Raw genomic sequence first — 17,889 nt, 5'->3', positions numbered from 1 at the left:
ATGGCATCAACCGGGACTCCCTTGGTAAGAAAGGCCTTGTCAGCAAGGGAAGTAATAAACTTGTTAGGCCTCCGAGGGACCGGTTCCACTGAATCAGGGGACTCCCACACCCTTTGAGCAACCAGATCCATCAGTTCATCGAAGGGCAGGGTAACCCAGGAGGTGGATGGTTGAGACCCAAAGGCCTTCAGGAGTACCGACTCATCCTCAGTAGGGGCAAGGGACTGCCAATCACCCCTCTGTCTTAAGATCTCCAATATGTCTGCAAATGAGACATCCTCTGAGGGGGATCATGGGGACCTTTCTGATTCCTCCAAATCGGTATCCGATGTCAAGGATTCCTGCAGGGAATCCAAGTGCCTCCTCTTGCACAGTCTCTTCCTAGGTACTTCATCGGTGGGAGCGTCCGGTGAAGTCCCTGTAGAGGTGGGGCCGCCCAATGGGGATACCTGAGGCCCTGGGTCTCGATGCGTGGTAGGGACCTGTGGGGAAAAAGTAGAACGAGGCCCTTTAGGGGGAGGGGAAGAAAGATCCGAGGAGGTAGTGGTCTTAACAGACATGACCTTCCTCATGGCATCGAAGGCACCAGAATCCCGGTCCGAGAAGTCTGTCGGCTCTGAAGAGGCCGGCAGCCCTCCCCGAGCTGAGACCCCCCCCGCTCCAATCCAGAGGAAGTAGCCAAATCCACCTGCGCCGAAGCCCCGAGGGGAAGGGTCGGAACCGAACTATTGGTCTGACTCTCCACCCGGGAGCCAGCGAGGGACTGTCGGCCCCGAGACTCCCTGGTCAGAACAGAGGAGATCAAGGTCGATGGAGCCGAGGGAGGTGAATCAAACCTCAGCTCCGACGGCTCTACCAACATCAGTTCTGTCTGCGACAAACAGTAACTTTTTTTTAAGTGAAACAAGGAAATAAGTACAGTAAGCAATGCATATATCACTAGGGATCCACAGAAGCACTGAAAAGCCGCGTTTTAGGTAGAATTAGTGTTTCAGGGAAATAACAAGCAAACAAGCATAACATCCAGAACTAAGGATGAGCATCACATCCAGAACTAAGGATGTTTTACCTCCCCTATACTCATCCCTCAGACCACTAATAGAGAAAACGCTCCCTTCTATATCTACCTCACCAGACACTTACAGCAGGTTGACAGACATCAGAGGTTTCTCACCAAGAAAATTCAGGGCCTTCAACACATGACCTACATGGACAGACTGAAGGCCCTGTCACTGTACTCTGTATCTTATAGGCTACTGAGAGGTGACTTGTTACTGGCCCATACAGCAATCTCGGGTCCTGCCCTAATGGAAATGCTGAATACAGAGGCACAACAAACTAATGGGCACAGTATTTTTTCATATAAGGGGTGGCGTAAGCCACAATAATTTGGGCTAGGCTTATAAATGCCTTAGGGCAGATAGCCTAGTATAAACCTATGAACCTATGAACAAGATTCACTTGCTCTAGGGATCTTAACCTAGCCTGCTACATTAACAGGACATGCTGGAGAGACAGCTATGTCTCCCAGAGATTGCCACTCCTCTAGAACAAACTCCAAATTCACATAAAACAGAGCTCCTCAATGACCCTACTTAAATGTAATTCAGACAACTGCCTGGAAGACTGAAAATTTATCCCGGGGGAGTCACCTATGTCCATCTTGAATAAGGGCAGTCAGTGCAGATCACAGACGTGCACTACAAATAAAGACCGTACCACTTGGTCAATAAGGGAACAAGGGCATAACATGGCTAGGCTTATAAAGGCCCTAGGGCCAACGGCCTAGTAACCTCTTATGAATCTATGAACCAGACAGAGGTATAGAGGATAAGGGAAGGAGATGGAGAATATTCAGAAGATGAGCAAATTGGGGAAAGGTTGAAGGAACAGTACAGGGAGAATTACAAACAGGTAAGAACAGAAAGTCTCAGAATGGAAGTGGGAAAAGAATGTAGAGGGATAGGTACTTGAAAACGAACAAAGAGACAAACTAAATGCAGAGGATGAAAAGGGATACCACTGACAAGATAAACGAGAGGAAAGCTGGAAAGTTAGGTGGATTCCTCCTAAAATGTTACAAATGGGGAGGGGAGAAAATGTGGAAGGTTTTAGAGGAAGAATACAAGAGAACACAGAACTCAGGCAAAACACCTAAAAGTACGAGGAGGACCAAGATAACCATGACATGTAAAGGAAGAGGAGAAAGGGAGGAAGTGGGAAATTACAGGCCTACCTGCCATTAATGTTGAGGATACATAAAGGAAGAGGAGAAAGTGGGAAATTATAGGCCTACCTGCGATTAATGTTGATGACACGTAAAGGAAGAGGAGAAAGGGAGGAAGTGGGAAATTATAGGCCTACCTGTGATTAATGTTGATGATACGTAAAGGAAGAGGAGAAAGTGGGAAATTATAGGCCTACCTGCGATTAATGTTGATGATACGTAAAGGAAGAGGAGAAAGTGGGAAATTATAGGCCTACCTGCGATTAATGTTGATGATACGTAAAGGAAGAGGAGAAAGGGAGGAAGTGGGAAATGATAGGCCTACCTGCCATTAATGTTGATGATACGTAAAAAAAGAGGAGAAAAGGAGGAAGTGGGAAATTAGAGGCCTACCTGCGATTAATGTTGATGATATGTAAAGGAAGAGGAGAAAGGGAGGAAGTGGGAAATTATAGGCCTACCTGCGATTAATGTCGATACATAAAGGAAGAGGAGAAAGGGAGGAAGTGGGAAATTATAGGCCTACCTGCGATTAATGTTGATGATATATTAAGGAAGAGGAGAAAGTGGGAAATTATAGGCCTACCTTCGATTAATGTTGATGATACGTAAAGGAAGAGGAGAAAGAGAGGAAATGGAAAATTATAGGCCTACCTACCATTAATGTTGATGATACGTAAAGGAAGAGGAGAAAGGGAGGAAGTGGGAAATTAGAGGCCTACCTGCGATTAATGTCGATACGTAAAGGAAGAGGAGAAAGGGAGGAAGTGGGAAATTATAGGCCTACCTGCGATTAATGTTGATGATATATTAAGGAAGAGGAGAAAGTGGGAAATTATAGGCCTACCTTCGATTAATGTTGATGATATGTAAAGGAAGAGGAGAAAGAGAGGAAGTGGAAAATTATAGGCCTACCTACCATTAATGTTGATGATACGTAAAGGAAGAGGAGAAAGGGAGGAAGTGGGAAATTAGAGGCCTACCTGCGATTAATGTTGACAGCAAGACTTTGGCAAAGGTAGTGGCAGGTAGACTGGATGAAGTACTGCCAAAAATAAAATAAGTAAGACGAAATGGCTTCATGAAGGGAAAGGGAAGAAATAAACTGGTGGGGCCTGCTAGAGTTTATACAGCTGGAGGAAGGGAAAGGTGGGACTGTACTCTTTGACCGGCAGAAGGCCTTTGATAATGGTGAGGTAGGAATTCCTAGGAAGACACTGCAATAAAAGCAGGTAGGGGAAAAGTTTATATACTGGATATATAACATGACCCAGAAATTGAAATACTCACAGTCAAACAGAGGAGACAAGCATATAGAGGAGCACCAGACAGGAGTGTCTGTTATCCCCAAGCCTGTTCACATATGATTGGGGAACTGGCAATGGAAGCCAGACACTACTTAGCAATGCTTGAAGAAATGAGGGGATAAAATCTCAGTTTGTGTTCTACCCACAGTGTCAATGTCACAGGATGTGACCACAGCAATGGGAGCAGCAGGAGAGACCTTCAAGAAGTTTAAGGTGGACTGAGCTGCAACAAAGACAGTGGTCGTTAGATTAGGAAAAGGGATGGTGAAGGGGGAATATATAAAATAAGAGGATAGAGTTCCCCGAAGTACATAGTGCTCTACACTAGGAACAGGATAAGAGACAACAGAACAAATAGAGGAAGATGGAAAAAAGTAAGGGATACTCTCCAGAGAGGGTAGGGGTATTTGTAAACATTACTTTGGAGAATTAATACAACAAGGATGTTGGTGCTGCATATAATCCTCCATGTATTTTACAACATACAAACAGACCTTGGGGACAATCCCTGCAACACTTTTTTCATTTCCAACTCCATCCTGCTTATCCCCTTCCTGATTCATCATAGCAAGTATCTGAGATCTAAACATTTACATTGTAACAAGTTGTTTCTAAATACATATTTAGTAACATATTTAGGTATTGCATGTATGCAGGGCCATAGCCTTCTGCTGCCATGTGACATTACCCAGTCTGGAACAAAAAGAATGGCTTCGAACCTAGTTTGCTGCAGCTAAACTTACCACACTCAGAATCATGCTCCTTTACACTACTTACCTTATTTTATACACACAACACCTAAATTACTCTCTCTGCTCTGAGCCAGTTTCCTATTTATCAAACCATTTTGGCCCTAAACTCATATCCTTTAATATTCCAGCCTGCTACAACATACAGTATTAGAGGTCTTTCAGAATGTCTTCCTATCCACCTTGGTAGTGACCCAGTAAAGTAAAGTAATTCAGCAAAATTCAAATGAGTGACTGCCTTCTGTATGAAGCCACGCATCTGGCCTTATGTAAAATAAATTAGTAGCCAGGGGATTTATCAACTTGGATGTCAGAACCCTTCTTCAGTAGCACAGCTAGGGTGGAGTAAAAGGGGACAGTCATCCTGGGTGCAAAGTGTTAGGAGGGGCTGCAATCATCAGTCAACTAATCCAATCAATCTGCTATGCATACTGGTATTAAAATACCAGCATTGCATTTGTAGTCACAATTGAGCACTGTTAACACTCTGTGTGGAGTACAAACTGTTGTAGCAAGCAGTCTGCTACAACTTAAAAGTAGAAACAAGTTGTTTTTCCTCTTCAGATTAGAAGAGCTTTTACGGGGGATATAGAATTAGCCAGCTACAGCTCTGCCCTTCTTGTAACCTTTTCTACAGTGCCTTAGTGTTTCAATACATATTCTTAAAATATCAATTATTAATGAAGCTGCAAAAATCCTAACTTCTAAATTCCCAATATTATCATCATATATTTACTACCTCACAATATCCCTTACCATTTCATTGACTTTCTTGTTTCTGCCTCATGGTAAATAAAACAAACCCGTAATCCACCTGTACTAATGAGCATTATATGTCTGAGCTGTATGTCAGCATTACACGGTAATCAACACTGTGTATATGTAAAACAGAATTTTCCAGTTTTTACACAGATTTTGTACTGGCATGTGCAATATAAAACCAAGATTGTGGCATTAAAAAAGATTTACATCTATCTAAATAAGGTCTTGTGTGCTAATTGAAGCCAGAATAAAAACAGGATATCTGCCATCTACTTACTGTTGGTGGAATCATCACAGACAGTAATCTGAGGTAGGGTCTCTGCTCCTTTCCACACCCCAGGTGTAAGTTTGTCATGTTTTTCAATCAGCAGCAATAGTCGATCCTTTGGGATGTTGTATCCTGCACAAGAAAACACAGAAATACAATTAAACTACAACCCTCAATACATAAATTCTAAGACTACTTGTAATTAGCTATCAAATAATTTTTCTTTATAAACATGACAGATAATGACTCAAACACATTTTAACGAAGCCTTTGTTCAAAAACATGTTTATAAAGTCAAACTACAAACTCCTGAACCAACCAGTCTGGTTTTGTGAATGGCAGGTCCTGTCCCCTGAACCTTGTAAGTTTATTTGAAAAGGTTATAAGGGCCGAGGACAGAGATCATTCTGTGCACACTGCTTATCTTGACCTGGCCAAAGATTTTGGCAGTATCTCCGTTGTGGGTATTACTGAAAATTAGGCAAGTTTAAAATAAACCCCCTACACTGTCCACTGGATTGCAAATTGGTAATCCAATGGATCTCTAGTTGTGAAAGCTGCTGGTTCCCTCTCTGAATGCAGATTTGTAGCTAGTGGGATACCACAGAGATCAATTCCTCCGAATGCAGATTTGTAGCTAGTGGAATACCACAGAGATCAATTCCTCTGAATGTAAATTTGTAGCTAGTGGGGTAACACAGACATCAGTTCTGGGACTCTCTTCTGCTAGACATTTAGTTTGCAGACATCCTCGCCAATATCTCAGAAGTGCAGTTGATCAAGTGTGTTGAAGACTGCATATCTGCTCATCCACTGATACACAACAGCTCCAGCAACTGTTGGAATATGCGCACACATGCTGTATCAAAAATCTCTCTCGAAATGAAAAAAGTGTAGCATACTAGCATTTGGGATGAAGTTGTTCCTACCTCATATGTTATAACTGGTACTCCTTTTCAGACAGACATTATCATGACACCTAGGTACTTATGTGGATAGCTTTCACTCATTCAGTCATGATGTTTTCACCATGATCAGGAAATCCTTCAATCAGGTCCAGCTAACTTCCAAAGGAATACCTTTAAGATTCGAGAGAGTCATCCTTCCACTATACTCTTTCCTTATCAGACCCATCCCTGAATTTGGCATGAGGTATGTACATCTGGAATAACTGCTTGCCTACTCTGTTTCTGTGATGTCCATCATTCAGACTACCTTAGTGGCATTTTGGGTTATCTGCCAAGGTGACCTAGTACTGTTCAGCTTTCAAAAGCTCAGACTCCCCTACCTATTTGAGAGGGAAGCCTTTGGCTGTAACAGGAAGCAAGTTTCCAGCCTTTTTCTGACATCCAAAGAAGAAAATGCTCTGGCTCTTCACAAGAGCCAGTGCTGATTTCTCCAGCTTACTGCTCGGATAAGCCCCATTTAGGGACTCCCTTCTGCTCATTTTTTTGTTACATTTATTATTCTCTTTCTATTTTTAGGTTTAATAAATATTTGGATATTTTATTTCTGTCATTGTTTAAAGTAATTCCTGTGAGAATTTCTATTTGTAGCAGTATTTATTTTCATCTGTCTTTGACAAATGTCTGCCTTTACTGTTGTTACTCTGCTTCTTTCCCACCTTTTGACAGGAAAATATCGCAGAACTTGGATGTTATAGCATTTATACATTACGTAATGTATGCATGACTGCTCTGTGTGTCTAATTTATCATGAATTAAGTTATTTGAATGCATTGAGATTTTACTGAAAAGAAACATTTTAAATTGCTATTAAATGTTATTTTATTGTAGCTGAACATGGTTAAAGTGTGTGGAGCTAATTTTCAACACTGGTTTGGCACACTGGTTGCTCTGATGTTAGGAATTTGTGTACTGCAAATTCTTTAACCTAGATTCCAAAAAGAAACCAAACACACTTTTAAGGCTATCGAGGTTAAATATAAACCAAAAATAACAAAAAAACACTTAAGATGCAAAGGAAGTAGACAAAAAAATGTTTTAGTGTAGTTTCTTTTAATATCCACTTTTGTTTTCATTCCTTTTCTTTAACCTAGATTCATAGATTGTTACTACGCTAATGACACAGGGGCCCTTTCTAAGCCTAGCCAACTTTTTTTGAAAGACTAATGACATCCTGCATAAAACTAGGGCACTGAGGGCCAGACATTTACATGCTACCTATCTACATAAGGGACATGGGTTCCAGGTCTGGTGTAAACTTCAATTCCCCATCCACCGGCCTAGGTTGTGCTTAAGTAGGGTAATAGACAAATTCATCTTCCCATGGATGGGAGGACTGTTCCATAGGAGGGGCAGTCTCTGGAACACACACATCTGTACCTTGAGCATGTTTTAAGTCACAGACAAAATTCAGGTCCTTAGGCCCTGTATATCCGGCACTGTTTGACTCATGAATATGCAGGAGATTCATAAGTGTGGGGTTGCAGATGCCTTGAAAAACAAGCGCAGATCACCCCTCAGCAATCTACAGGAGACTGAGCATGGGAAAGGGCTTTCAGGTGCTCTACATAAGGCAGATATTTATGCCTTGAATTTTTATTTGTGAGGAACCTCTGAGGCCACTCTAGTTGTTGCACATGTCTGGTCAGGTACATACCATACTCTTATAAGGGCAGAGTTCACTGGGATAATGACGTCTTTGGACCTAAATGCCATGCAACATAAAAGGATTTCCTCACCACTGGCCATATAGTGGTCGAAGGTAAGGCTACTTTCTATGGACCTACACAGATCCCGGACTACTGGGTCAACTCTTAGGGGCATATTATCAAACAGTTATTAGCAGGGATGGTTAACTTCCCAAGGGGTACAATTATGCATTTCATAAAATTGAATTTAAGATCATAGCTTTGGCACCATTTGTTAATCAGAGATATGCCTTCTTGAAGAATGCTAGTGTTTGCAGACGACTCAATGATAAAACTTAGCCATCTGTAAACCTTCACTGTTTGCTTCCACTTCACAGAAATACACGCCAAAAAGGAACGGGGAAAGTACCTACTTCTGGGGAACTCTGCTAGTGACTGGCCTCTTGGTCGAGGTGGCCTCACCTACTTTGACCTCCTGAGTTCAACCAATGAGTGAGTCAGTTGACTATCCAGCTGGTGAAAAGGTTCATACCTAATTTGTGAGGTTGTCTATAAAACCCGAGTGGGGTATTGTATCAAAAGCCTTGACCAGGTCCAGGTAAGCTGTGTACATAGTCTTGCCCGCATCCATTGCTTTGGTGACCCTCTCAAAGAAGTCCACCATATGCAATAAGCATGTTCTTCCTTTAACAAAGTTGAACCATGATGGGTCCAGCTTTTGCAGGTTACCTATGTCCTCATTTATCAACCTACAGCACAGTCCAGTCTAATTAACCCACTCCTTTCCCTGATAAAACCACAGTAAAAAACTGATCATGAATGGGCACTTTCCTAGCATTTCTGTAGCCAGCTTGATGGACACAGGCATCCTCAGTTAATGTAGCAATTCTCTCATGTATAATGACAACCACTTAATCCTGAAACAAATACTATATGTGACAAGTGTAGTTATACTACGAAACTGGAGGCAAGACACTCACATACAGACAAATCAAATGCGAGACAGGTTGTCAGCACATGCATATCACTTCCCATACTAAAGGATTTGACACACAAACCCACAGGTGCAGAGGTACTCAAGTAACTTACCAAAAATTTGGAGATTTTCCAAACGCTGCCTTCAGAAACCACATATACACACAGCAAAGCAAACAACCACAACACATAACACACACACACCAGTGTCTGAACAAACAAACCCATAAGGCAAAACATCACAAAACTAACATATAGGTCATAGGAGACTCCAAAGTGAGACACACAAATGTCCCCCTCACCAGGCTGGATAGGGAGAGGTTATGGTTAGCTGCCTGTCAGGTGCACTCAAGTCACTTAGCCACAAGTACCAGTATGAGTGTCATAGTGCATGTGGGTGTGAATAACCTGTATGTAGAGATAGAGTAGCCCACCAACAAATTAGTGTAGTAACAAGAATGATAAAAATCCAAATGACAAAAGAAGCTACACCAAAACCACAAAAAGATACTTGGTAGATTTAATGAACAATGCTAGTACATACAGATGTAATGGTACTTTCACAGAACAAATCTGCTTCCTCAGGCATCAACCATAATTCTGATTCAACAATTTAAATATAATTAGTGAACACTTTAATTAGCATGTCAATTAAAAGGTTAAACTGCATTAAAGTTACATATACCTATAACAGAAATATATAAAAATAAGATAAAAACACTCATATAAGAATGTGTACATATCTAACAAATAAAAACAGATATAAAAACTCATACATAAACATTTTGTAAATAAATTTTATTTTTAAATAAATTTTAAAACCATCTATTAAGCATTTTCACTTGACACAGTTATGTAAATGTATAAGTTCAGGCTTCAGAGAATAAAAGCCGTTTAAGCCAGGAGGAATAAAGGCCCTAAAGTAAAGGATCCATTTGTTCTCACATTCTCTGTTATATTTATTATGTCACCTCCTCTCAGATAATCATGAATATTCTCTAAGATACAGAACTTAAAATTATGTGAATCATCTGTTTCTGATACATGCTTAAACAAAGCATTTTGTCATAGTTTTTCTTTTTATTTCAGACATGTGACTACCAATTTGATTCTTGGGCATTTGATTAGTTTTGCCAATATAAAACAAAACACATTTCAAGCACTTAGCCATATATATCAAATTTTTGGTTTCACAATTTCCAAAAGCATTCTTGAATGTTAAACTTAGTTTTTCTCACTGGATCAATAAAATGTGCATCAGTAAAAATATATTTACATAGGCAGCATCAATAACATTTATAAGTTCCTATTTTATTCAGATGACCATAAGTATTACAAATATGTTGTTCTTTACAACATAGTCTATTTTTCAGGGTAGCACATCTCCAATATGTAAATAAGGGGTCTTCTAAACAGACATCTAATAATTCAGGAACCTGAGACAGAAGTGGCCAGTATCTATTAATTATATCCTTTATATTTTATATACTTTATATATTTATATTCCTCTCTCCTGCCACCAGACTAACTCTTGCCACGACCTATCTTCTTCCGTCTCTACTGTGGGGCACTCCTCTGCTTACTAATTTATCCTCTACTCTCTCCTCCAAACTGGAAGTATGTTACAATAAAATCTCCAGATTTGCTACTAAAGCCAAATCCTCCTCCCATCATTGTACCTCCCTTCACTCATTAAATTGGCTTGAACTCCCCAACCACCTAGACTTTCTCCATATCACCACAGCCCACAGATTACTGTTCCAACCTACTAAATGCCCTGCTCTATCCAATAGTCTACAACCATATACCCCCCATAGAACCCTTAGATCTACCCACCAAAACCTAATCACCGTCCACAAACCCAAGCACCCAGCTGGTCAGCTTCTGCTATCCTTCTCCTTAGCCAAAAAATGGAATTCTCTCTCCTCTTCATTGAGGACCTGTGACAACCTTGAAAACTTTAAAACTCTAATTCACTCTTATCTTTATTCAAACAGGAAATGCAACTGTACTCTTCACCCCATACCTCTCAAGCTCTCCTCCACTTATACTCCTGGCTAACCTCATTCACAAATGTAGAGTGTATAAATAACTAAACTGTAAAATGTAGCCACCATGCTATATGCCCATCTTTTTCGTCTAAACAAAATTGTAATTATTTGTTTTCTTTTTCTGAATGCTACCTGTTGTTTGTAATGCAAAGATTCTTTGTAATTAATTAATGTAACTAAACTATGTATTGTGGAGCTTTTTTCCCCGGGCCTCCACTGAAAACGGGCTCCCCAAGCCCAGTGGACCTCCCCGGTCATCAAACTGCAATAAAAAATAAATAACATTTGTATTCTGATCATATGTTAAAATATATCTACATTTTGTTTTATTTTTCCCATGCATATTATTTTTATTATTATTTTGTTTACTCTTGTGTATGCTAGAGAAAACAGGTGGGTATTGGGGTTCCCTCTTTTTTAGTACTTCATTTTTGATGTTCATAGCCCTTCGTCTAGAATAGCCCCATGCCTCAAAATCATTCAACATTTGGTTGAATTGTTCTTCAAGGATGTCGTGTTGTGTATTCAATTTACTGACCCTTACCATTTGATTTAACATTATGTTATGAAACGTGTAGGTTGGGTGCATACTGTCTCTAGATAAGTAGGTACATTTCTTCACTTGTTTTTGTATAACATTGTTTCTAACCTACCAGTTAGATTTTTCTTTAAAGTGATACCTAAGATATCAATTGTTCCATACTGAACATTCTTTTGGAACTTTAAGAATGATGCGGTGGTATGTAAATATGTAATGACTTCATTTAATTCAACAAGAGAGCCATCGCATATGAAAAATAGGTCGTCAATGAACTTTTGTAAACAATTATTTTCTTACTTAAGTTTTGTTTTAAGCTCCCAGAAATTCATAACTATGTTGGCATAAGTATTTGCTACTGGGGTGCCCATGGCTACCTCTGTCACTTGTCTGTAATATTTTTTATAGAATAAAAATACATTATTCTCTAGTACCAAACGTAATAGGTCACATAAAAAAAACAATTTTGAAATTAATTGACTAGCCTGATCAAGTATGTATTGCCTGAACATTCTGATACCTTCATCATTGGGAATACTGGTAACAGCGAATCTACATGAAAAGTAACTAAATAACAAGTACAGAGTTAGTTTGGCACCACTCATATAGACGTTCAAGAAATTCACTACTATCTTTAACTATCGTAGTGGAGGTATGGAGCACTTGTTTTAATTGACTTTCCAAGTATTTCAAAATGGGTTCCCTGACCCATCCAAGTGCTGAAACTATCGGACGAAGTGGAGGGTCAACCAAAGATGTGTATTTTTGGAAATCCATATATCACAGAAATTATCGTTTTTTTTTTTTTTGTTACCTCAAAGTAATCAAATTTTTTTTGTCTATTCAATCCTGCTGCAGCATGTTAGACAGGGTAAGGGAGACATATGGCATAATGCTTCTAACAGAAGTAACAGTAATACAGTTATAGTTGCTAGCTTCCAACAACCTGTTCATAGATGCAGTGTAACTTTATATATCCATCACCACTATGCCCCCACCCTTGTCAGCAGGTTTAATTACAATATTTTTGTAAGTAAAGCATTGTACAAATCGCGTTCTACAAATTTTTCAAATGATGAAATAATGTGGTTTGCAGGTGGTAGAAAAACACTATTTTTCTTTGTTATGCAACAACTGTCCAGTAGAAGATTGTTGGTGAAAACAAGCTTTTAAATTAAGTTTACGGATAAAAAGCTTAAAACCAGTAACAGTACGGGAGATGTTCACTGCTGTTGCTGGAACAAAAGTTAGTCCCTTATTTAAAATTTTTAGGTTGCATTCACATAGTCTATAGTCCGATAAACTGAAAGTACAGTTGTGTACGCTTACCATAAATGTAGATGTTCGAGTGTCTTCACTGTTGCAGTCATGACTGTAGGGTTCTCCCCTGCCGGCAGGCAGTCCTCGGTCAGCCAGAATCCCAAAGTCTGGGTCCGGCGTCGGCTGCTCAGCCATGCTCCCTGACATCAGAGCGCCAGGAGTACAAAGCTGGCAGCCGACGCATTGTTCTCCAGTTTTTCTTGCCCCAGATGTCAGGTGTTCCAAAATGAGTAAAAAAACTCATACCCTTTGCAAATACACCTCAGAAGAAGGGTGAAGAAGGGAACCACACAAAAGAAAAAATAAGAGGGGACAGGAGGGAGGGTAACCCAGACTGCAACAGTGAAGACACTCGAACATCTACATTTATGGTAAGTGTACACAACTGTACTATGTTCATCGTGTTTCACAGTTGCAGTCATGACTGTAGGGTTGAATCCCAAAGCAGAATAAAAGGGAGGTGGTCATAAAGTAGAGGGGGCGGCTAAAAGGCCCTGCAAGACTGCAGAAGCAAAGCCTGCCCTAGACTTAGTACAGAGGTAGATTGTAGTGCTTAGAAAAAGTATGCAGTTAACTCCAAGTTGCAGCTTCCAAAATGTCTTTGGTAGGAACTCCCCTGAGGAAGGCAGCTGAAGTGGCAGCAGCTCTGGTAGAGTGAGTTCTTATACTCCCTGGGATTTGCTTTCCATGGTGAGAATAACAAAATCTGACTCCATGAGCAATCCATTTAGAAATGGTTTGTTCTGAAATGGCTTTACCTTGGGAACTTGAAGCATAAGAAACAAACAATTGCTCTGATTTCCTGATGTCCTTGGTTCTGTCCAGGTAAAAACGTAGTTGTCTGTGTACATCCAAGGAATGCAAGATCCTTTTCCCCCTTATTTTGAGGAGTGGGGAGAAAAGTTGGCAGGTGAATAGTTTGATTTAAAGCCAGTTTGGAAACCACCTTAGGCATGAAAGTAGGATTAGTCCTTAAAGACACCCTGTCTTGGTGAAAAATAATATAAGGTTCCACAGCCATGAGAGCTTGCAACTCCGAAACTCTCCTGGCAGAGGTCAGAGCTAACAGGATGGCTGTCTTCCAAGATAAAAACTTGATGTCAGATGTGGCAGCAGGCTCAAAAGGAGGTAAGGTGAGTTTTTCCAAAACATAGTTGAGATCCCAGGCAGGAATGGGTGGAGATCTAGGGGGCCTTAAGTTCTTAGCTCCTCTGAGAAACTGTCTCATGAGCTGGTGGGAAAAGATTGGAGGGTCTGTATTATAATGAGCAGAGATAGCAGAGGCGTGTATCTTTATGGAAGAAAAAGAGAGACCCTTATGTAATAGGTCTGTCAGGTAAAGTAAAATCAGAGGAATGTTAGGAATAAGAGGATCCGAATCCTGAGCCTGCATCCAGGTGCAAAATCTTTTCCATTTTCCTGCATAAGATTTTCTAGTGCTAGGACTTCTGGCTTCTAAAATGACATCCATAACCTGCTTGGGTAGGAGAGAATGAATCATAGACCCTGGATTAGCCAGACAGCCAGGCAGAAAGTTTTGACATGGGAGTACAGAACCTGACCCTGGTGTTGGGACAGAAGGTTCGGAGTCTGAGGTAAAACCCAAGGGGGCTCCAGAGAAAGGTTTTTCAGTGTTGTGTACCAAAACTGTCGAGGCCAATTTGGGGCCAGTAAAATTATCATCATGGGCTTGTCCTGTTTGATCTTTAATAACACCCGTGGAAGAAGAGGTAGAGGCGGGAAGGCATACCCCGAGAGGTTTCTCCAACTGAATGATAGTGCATCCACTTTCCAAGCTAGTTCGTGGAATGTCCTTGTGCTAAAAATCTGTAGTTGATGATTGAGGTGGGATGCAAAAAGGTCTATGTGAGGACATCTCCAGACTGCTGTAATCATCTTGAATATTTCGGTGTCCAGCATCCATTCGTGTGGGTCTGACCGGTTCCTGCTCAGACTGTCTGCCAGGATGTTTTGTTTCCCTGGTAGAAACTGAGCTTGAAGGTCCAGTTTGCAAGCTAGAGCTGTGTTCCATAGATTCATGGCTAGTCTGCAAAGGGGATAGGAATGTGATCCCCCTTAATTGTTTATGTACCACATAACTGTGGTGTTTTCTGTCCGTATCAGTAGTTGTCCTGGTTGTAGAAGATTCCTGAAGGCCAATACAGCATTCTGAATGGCTAACATTTCCTTTAAATTGATATGCAGGTGCTTCTGATCCTTTGTCCAAAGGCCTTGCAGACATTTGCCCTGCAAATGGGCTCCCCATGCGTAATCTGAGGCGTCTGTGGTTAGTATCCGACTGGCTGGAGGCAGACTGAAGGCTTTCCCTTTGTTTTGAGTACATGCCTTGGACCACCAAAGGAATTCCTTTTGAAGACAAGGCAGGACGGTGATCTGTATGTCTAAACTGTGGCAATGCTGAGACCATACACTTTTTAGGTACCACTGTATTTTCCTCATATGTAGTCTTGCATATGGTACGAGAAGGATGCAGGAGGCCATGTAACCCAAAGCCTGCAGGAATTTCCTTGCAGATAGCCGAGTTAATGATGCCAAGGTTTTGAAAGTTGAAGCCAGCTGTAATTGTTTTTCGGATGTCAGAAATGCCATCTGGGTTGTTGTGTTTAGAAGAGCACCCAGAAAAGTTATCTGTTGTGAGGGTGTCAAATTTGACTTTTTTATGTTTACAGTGAATCCCAGGAACTTGAGAAGTTTCTAAACAAATTCTAGAGGCATCCTTGCTGTCTGCTTGAATAAGACAGTCGTCCAGATAAGGGTAAATTTGAATTCCCTTGAGTCTGCAATAAGCTAGTACTGGAGCCAGGCATTTGGTGAAGACCCTGGGCACAGTAGACAATCCAAAGGGCAGTGCAGAGAATTGATAGTGCCTCGATCCGGCCTTGAACCTGAGGTATTTTCTGCACTCCTGCCTGATGGGAATGTGTAAATAAGCCTCCTTTAAATCCAAAGTTACCATCCATGCATTTTTGGTCAGCATTGAAGTAGCTGCTGTAGAGTAAGCATCTTGAATTTTGGTATCTCGAGAAAAGTGTTCAAGACTGACAGATCCAGAATGGGTCTCCATGAATTTTGCTTTCTGGGGACTAGAAAGAGCCTAGAGTAAAAACCTTGTCCCATTTCTGAAAGTGGAACCAGTTCTATGGCCTTCATAGCCAAGAGGGCTTCCACCTGGTTTAAGGCCTCTAACCATTGATGTTTATGTAGATCCGGCCATCCGCTTGGTCTTGGTAGGGTATGAAAATGGAATTTGTAACCTCTTGAAACCACATCCAGAACCCACTTGTCTTGGGTTATACGAGTCCAATTTAGGTGAAAAAGAGAAAGTTTTCCTCAGATAGGGGCTTCCAGGCAAGAAGTTCCTGCAGCCCAGCAGAGGGAGTCATTGAGCCTGTTTTCTATGAGCTTGAGATCTGTCCTCTCCACCCCTAGGGCTGGAAGCAGTCCACTGTCTTGGTCTGTAAGAGGTTTGCGTTTGGGGCCTTCCTCGGGAGCGTCTATATCTACCCCTCTGAGAACTGTCTGAATTGGGAAAGGACCGATTTTTAGTAGGCCAATTCCTACTAAATCTGGGGGACTGTACATGTAAGAAATCCTTAACCGTTTGCATGGATTTTGCCTTGTCCTCCATCTTCTTTATCACCTCTTCAGCCTTAGATCCAAACAAAACATTATGCTGAACAGGAGCATCCAATAACTTAGCTTTTACTTGATCTGGCAAGTTTTGTTCCTTTAACCAAGCATGCCTTCTAATGACTGTGCCAGAGGCAGCAGCCCTACAAGAAGCCTCCAAGGCATCAAAACCACAGTGTAAACCATGCTTCCCAACTTGTTCAGTGGCATGCATTAAGTTATGTAATACCTTATTATCTGCACAAGCGGAAATGGAAGTTAGCTTTTGTTTCAAAACAGACAGAAGAAATTGCTGGTATTTCAGCATATGAAATTGACAGTTTAAAGTCCTAATAGATAAAGTTGCAGAAGTGTACACTTTTTTGCCCCATCTTTCTAAAGATCTGGAATCCTTCTCAGTGGGAATGGGGTTTTTAGCAGTAGCGGCCTTAACCCCCTAAGGGCCCTGAGAAATGGTTTCAGGATCAGCAGTAGGATTCTTGTATAAAAACTGGTGGGAATCAGGAACCCTATAATATCTGTCTGGCTTAACAGGAGCTGGAGGAAGAGAGTCAGGAGTTAAGTTAGCCTCCGAAAAAGCATCATCCACAATATCCAAAATAGGAGGGATTGCCAGGGGTCTATGTTGGGGAAGAAGAAGAAAATCCCTAAGTCTTTTCTTAGATTCCGAGTACTCCTGTCCTTCCCAGTGAAAATGTTCCCTCATTTCATGTAAAGTTTCCCCAAAAGAAAAATCCTCAGGGGGAGAAGCTGAAGGAATAGATTCCTCAGCATCAGAATCCTCATAAGGAGGGAAAGAATAATTCTGGTCAGAAGAAGAAACTGAAGAAACAGAAGCCTGATCAGAGGAGTCATAATACAATTCCTGCCTTGGCTTTTTATCTGGAGGGGGATGTGAACCCCTAATCATAGTAAGTAAGTCCTCCGCCATCTTAAGTAACTGTTTCTGAGACTTGGGTCCCGGATCAGAAGAGGCCTGAGCTGTAGTCTTTGATTTGGAAGGTGTCTTTGCCTTTGGCTTTGCCTTTATCAGAAGCTGTGTAGGCCTGAAAACCCCCTCGGAAGCCGGTACCTGCACAGCGGCTCCGGACCCACCCGAAGGAGCATTGTCCGAAGGTCCTGCAACTGAAATATTCAAAGGCCTAGTTGGCTCCTCGTGGGAGTCCGTTTCGGCCATCAGTTCCGAAATGGCCGACGACAGGGGCTGCAAAAGCGCCTCACTGATGACGGCCGAACCTGAAGCTGGCTCTGCTTGTACAATATCGTCTGTTTTGGACCTCGGAGGCCTGTCTTTATCCTTGCGTCGTTTGTGAACTCCGGTAGTTGGAAGCGTGTCCGACAACATTTTGTAATTAAAACGCCTACCAAAGTAATGAAATGCAAAATCGTACCTTCATTTAATCATACGTTGATTAAATCTAGCACAA

The 17,889-nt window shown here is 41.3% G+C and overlaps 1 protein-coding gene across 1 annotated transcript in view; it reads right to left on the bottom strand.

The window, feature by feature from the left end:
• The window catches only part of LOC122815974 (zinc finger protein 431-like), a 237,566-nt gene that overhangs the window by 154,608 nt on the left and 65,069 nt on the right, over positions 1 to 17,889 (bottom strand). The window contains exon 3 of the mRNA XM_044088858.1: positions 5,323 to 5,445. Coding sequence (XP_043944793.1) covers positions 5,323 to 5,445 — 123 coding nt within the window. The remainder of the gene's footprint in view (positions 1 to 5,322; positions 5,446 to 17,889) is intronic.

Source organism: Protopterus annectens, chromosome 11.part0 (genome assembly GCF_019279795.1).
Source record: "Protopterus annectens isolate FY-2018-M chromosome 11.part0, PAN1.0, whole genome shotgun sequence".
Classification (NCBI taxonomy): Eukaryota; Metazoa; Chordata; order Ceratodontiformes; family Protopteridae; genus Protopterus; species Protopterus annectens.
This window is presented reverse-complemented; position numbering and strand designations above follow the sequence as displayed.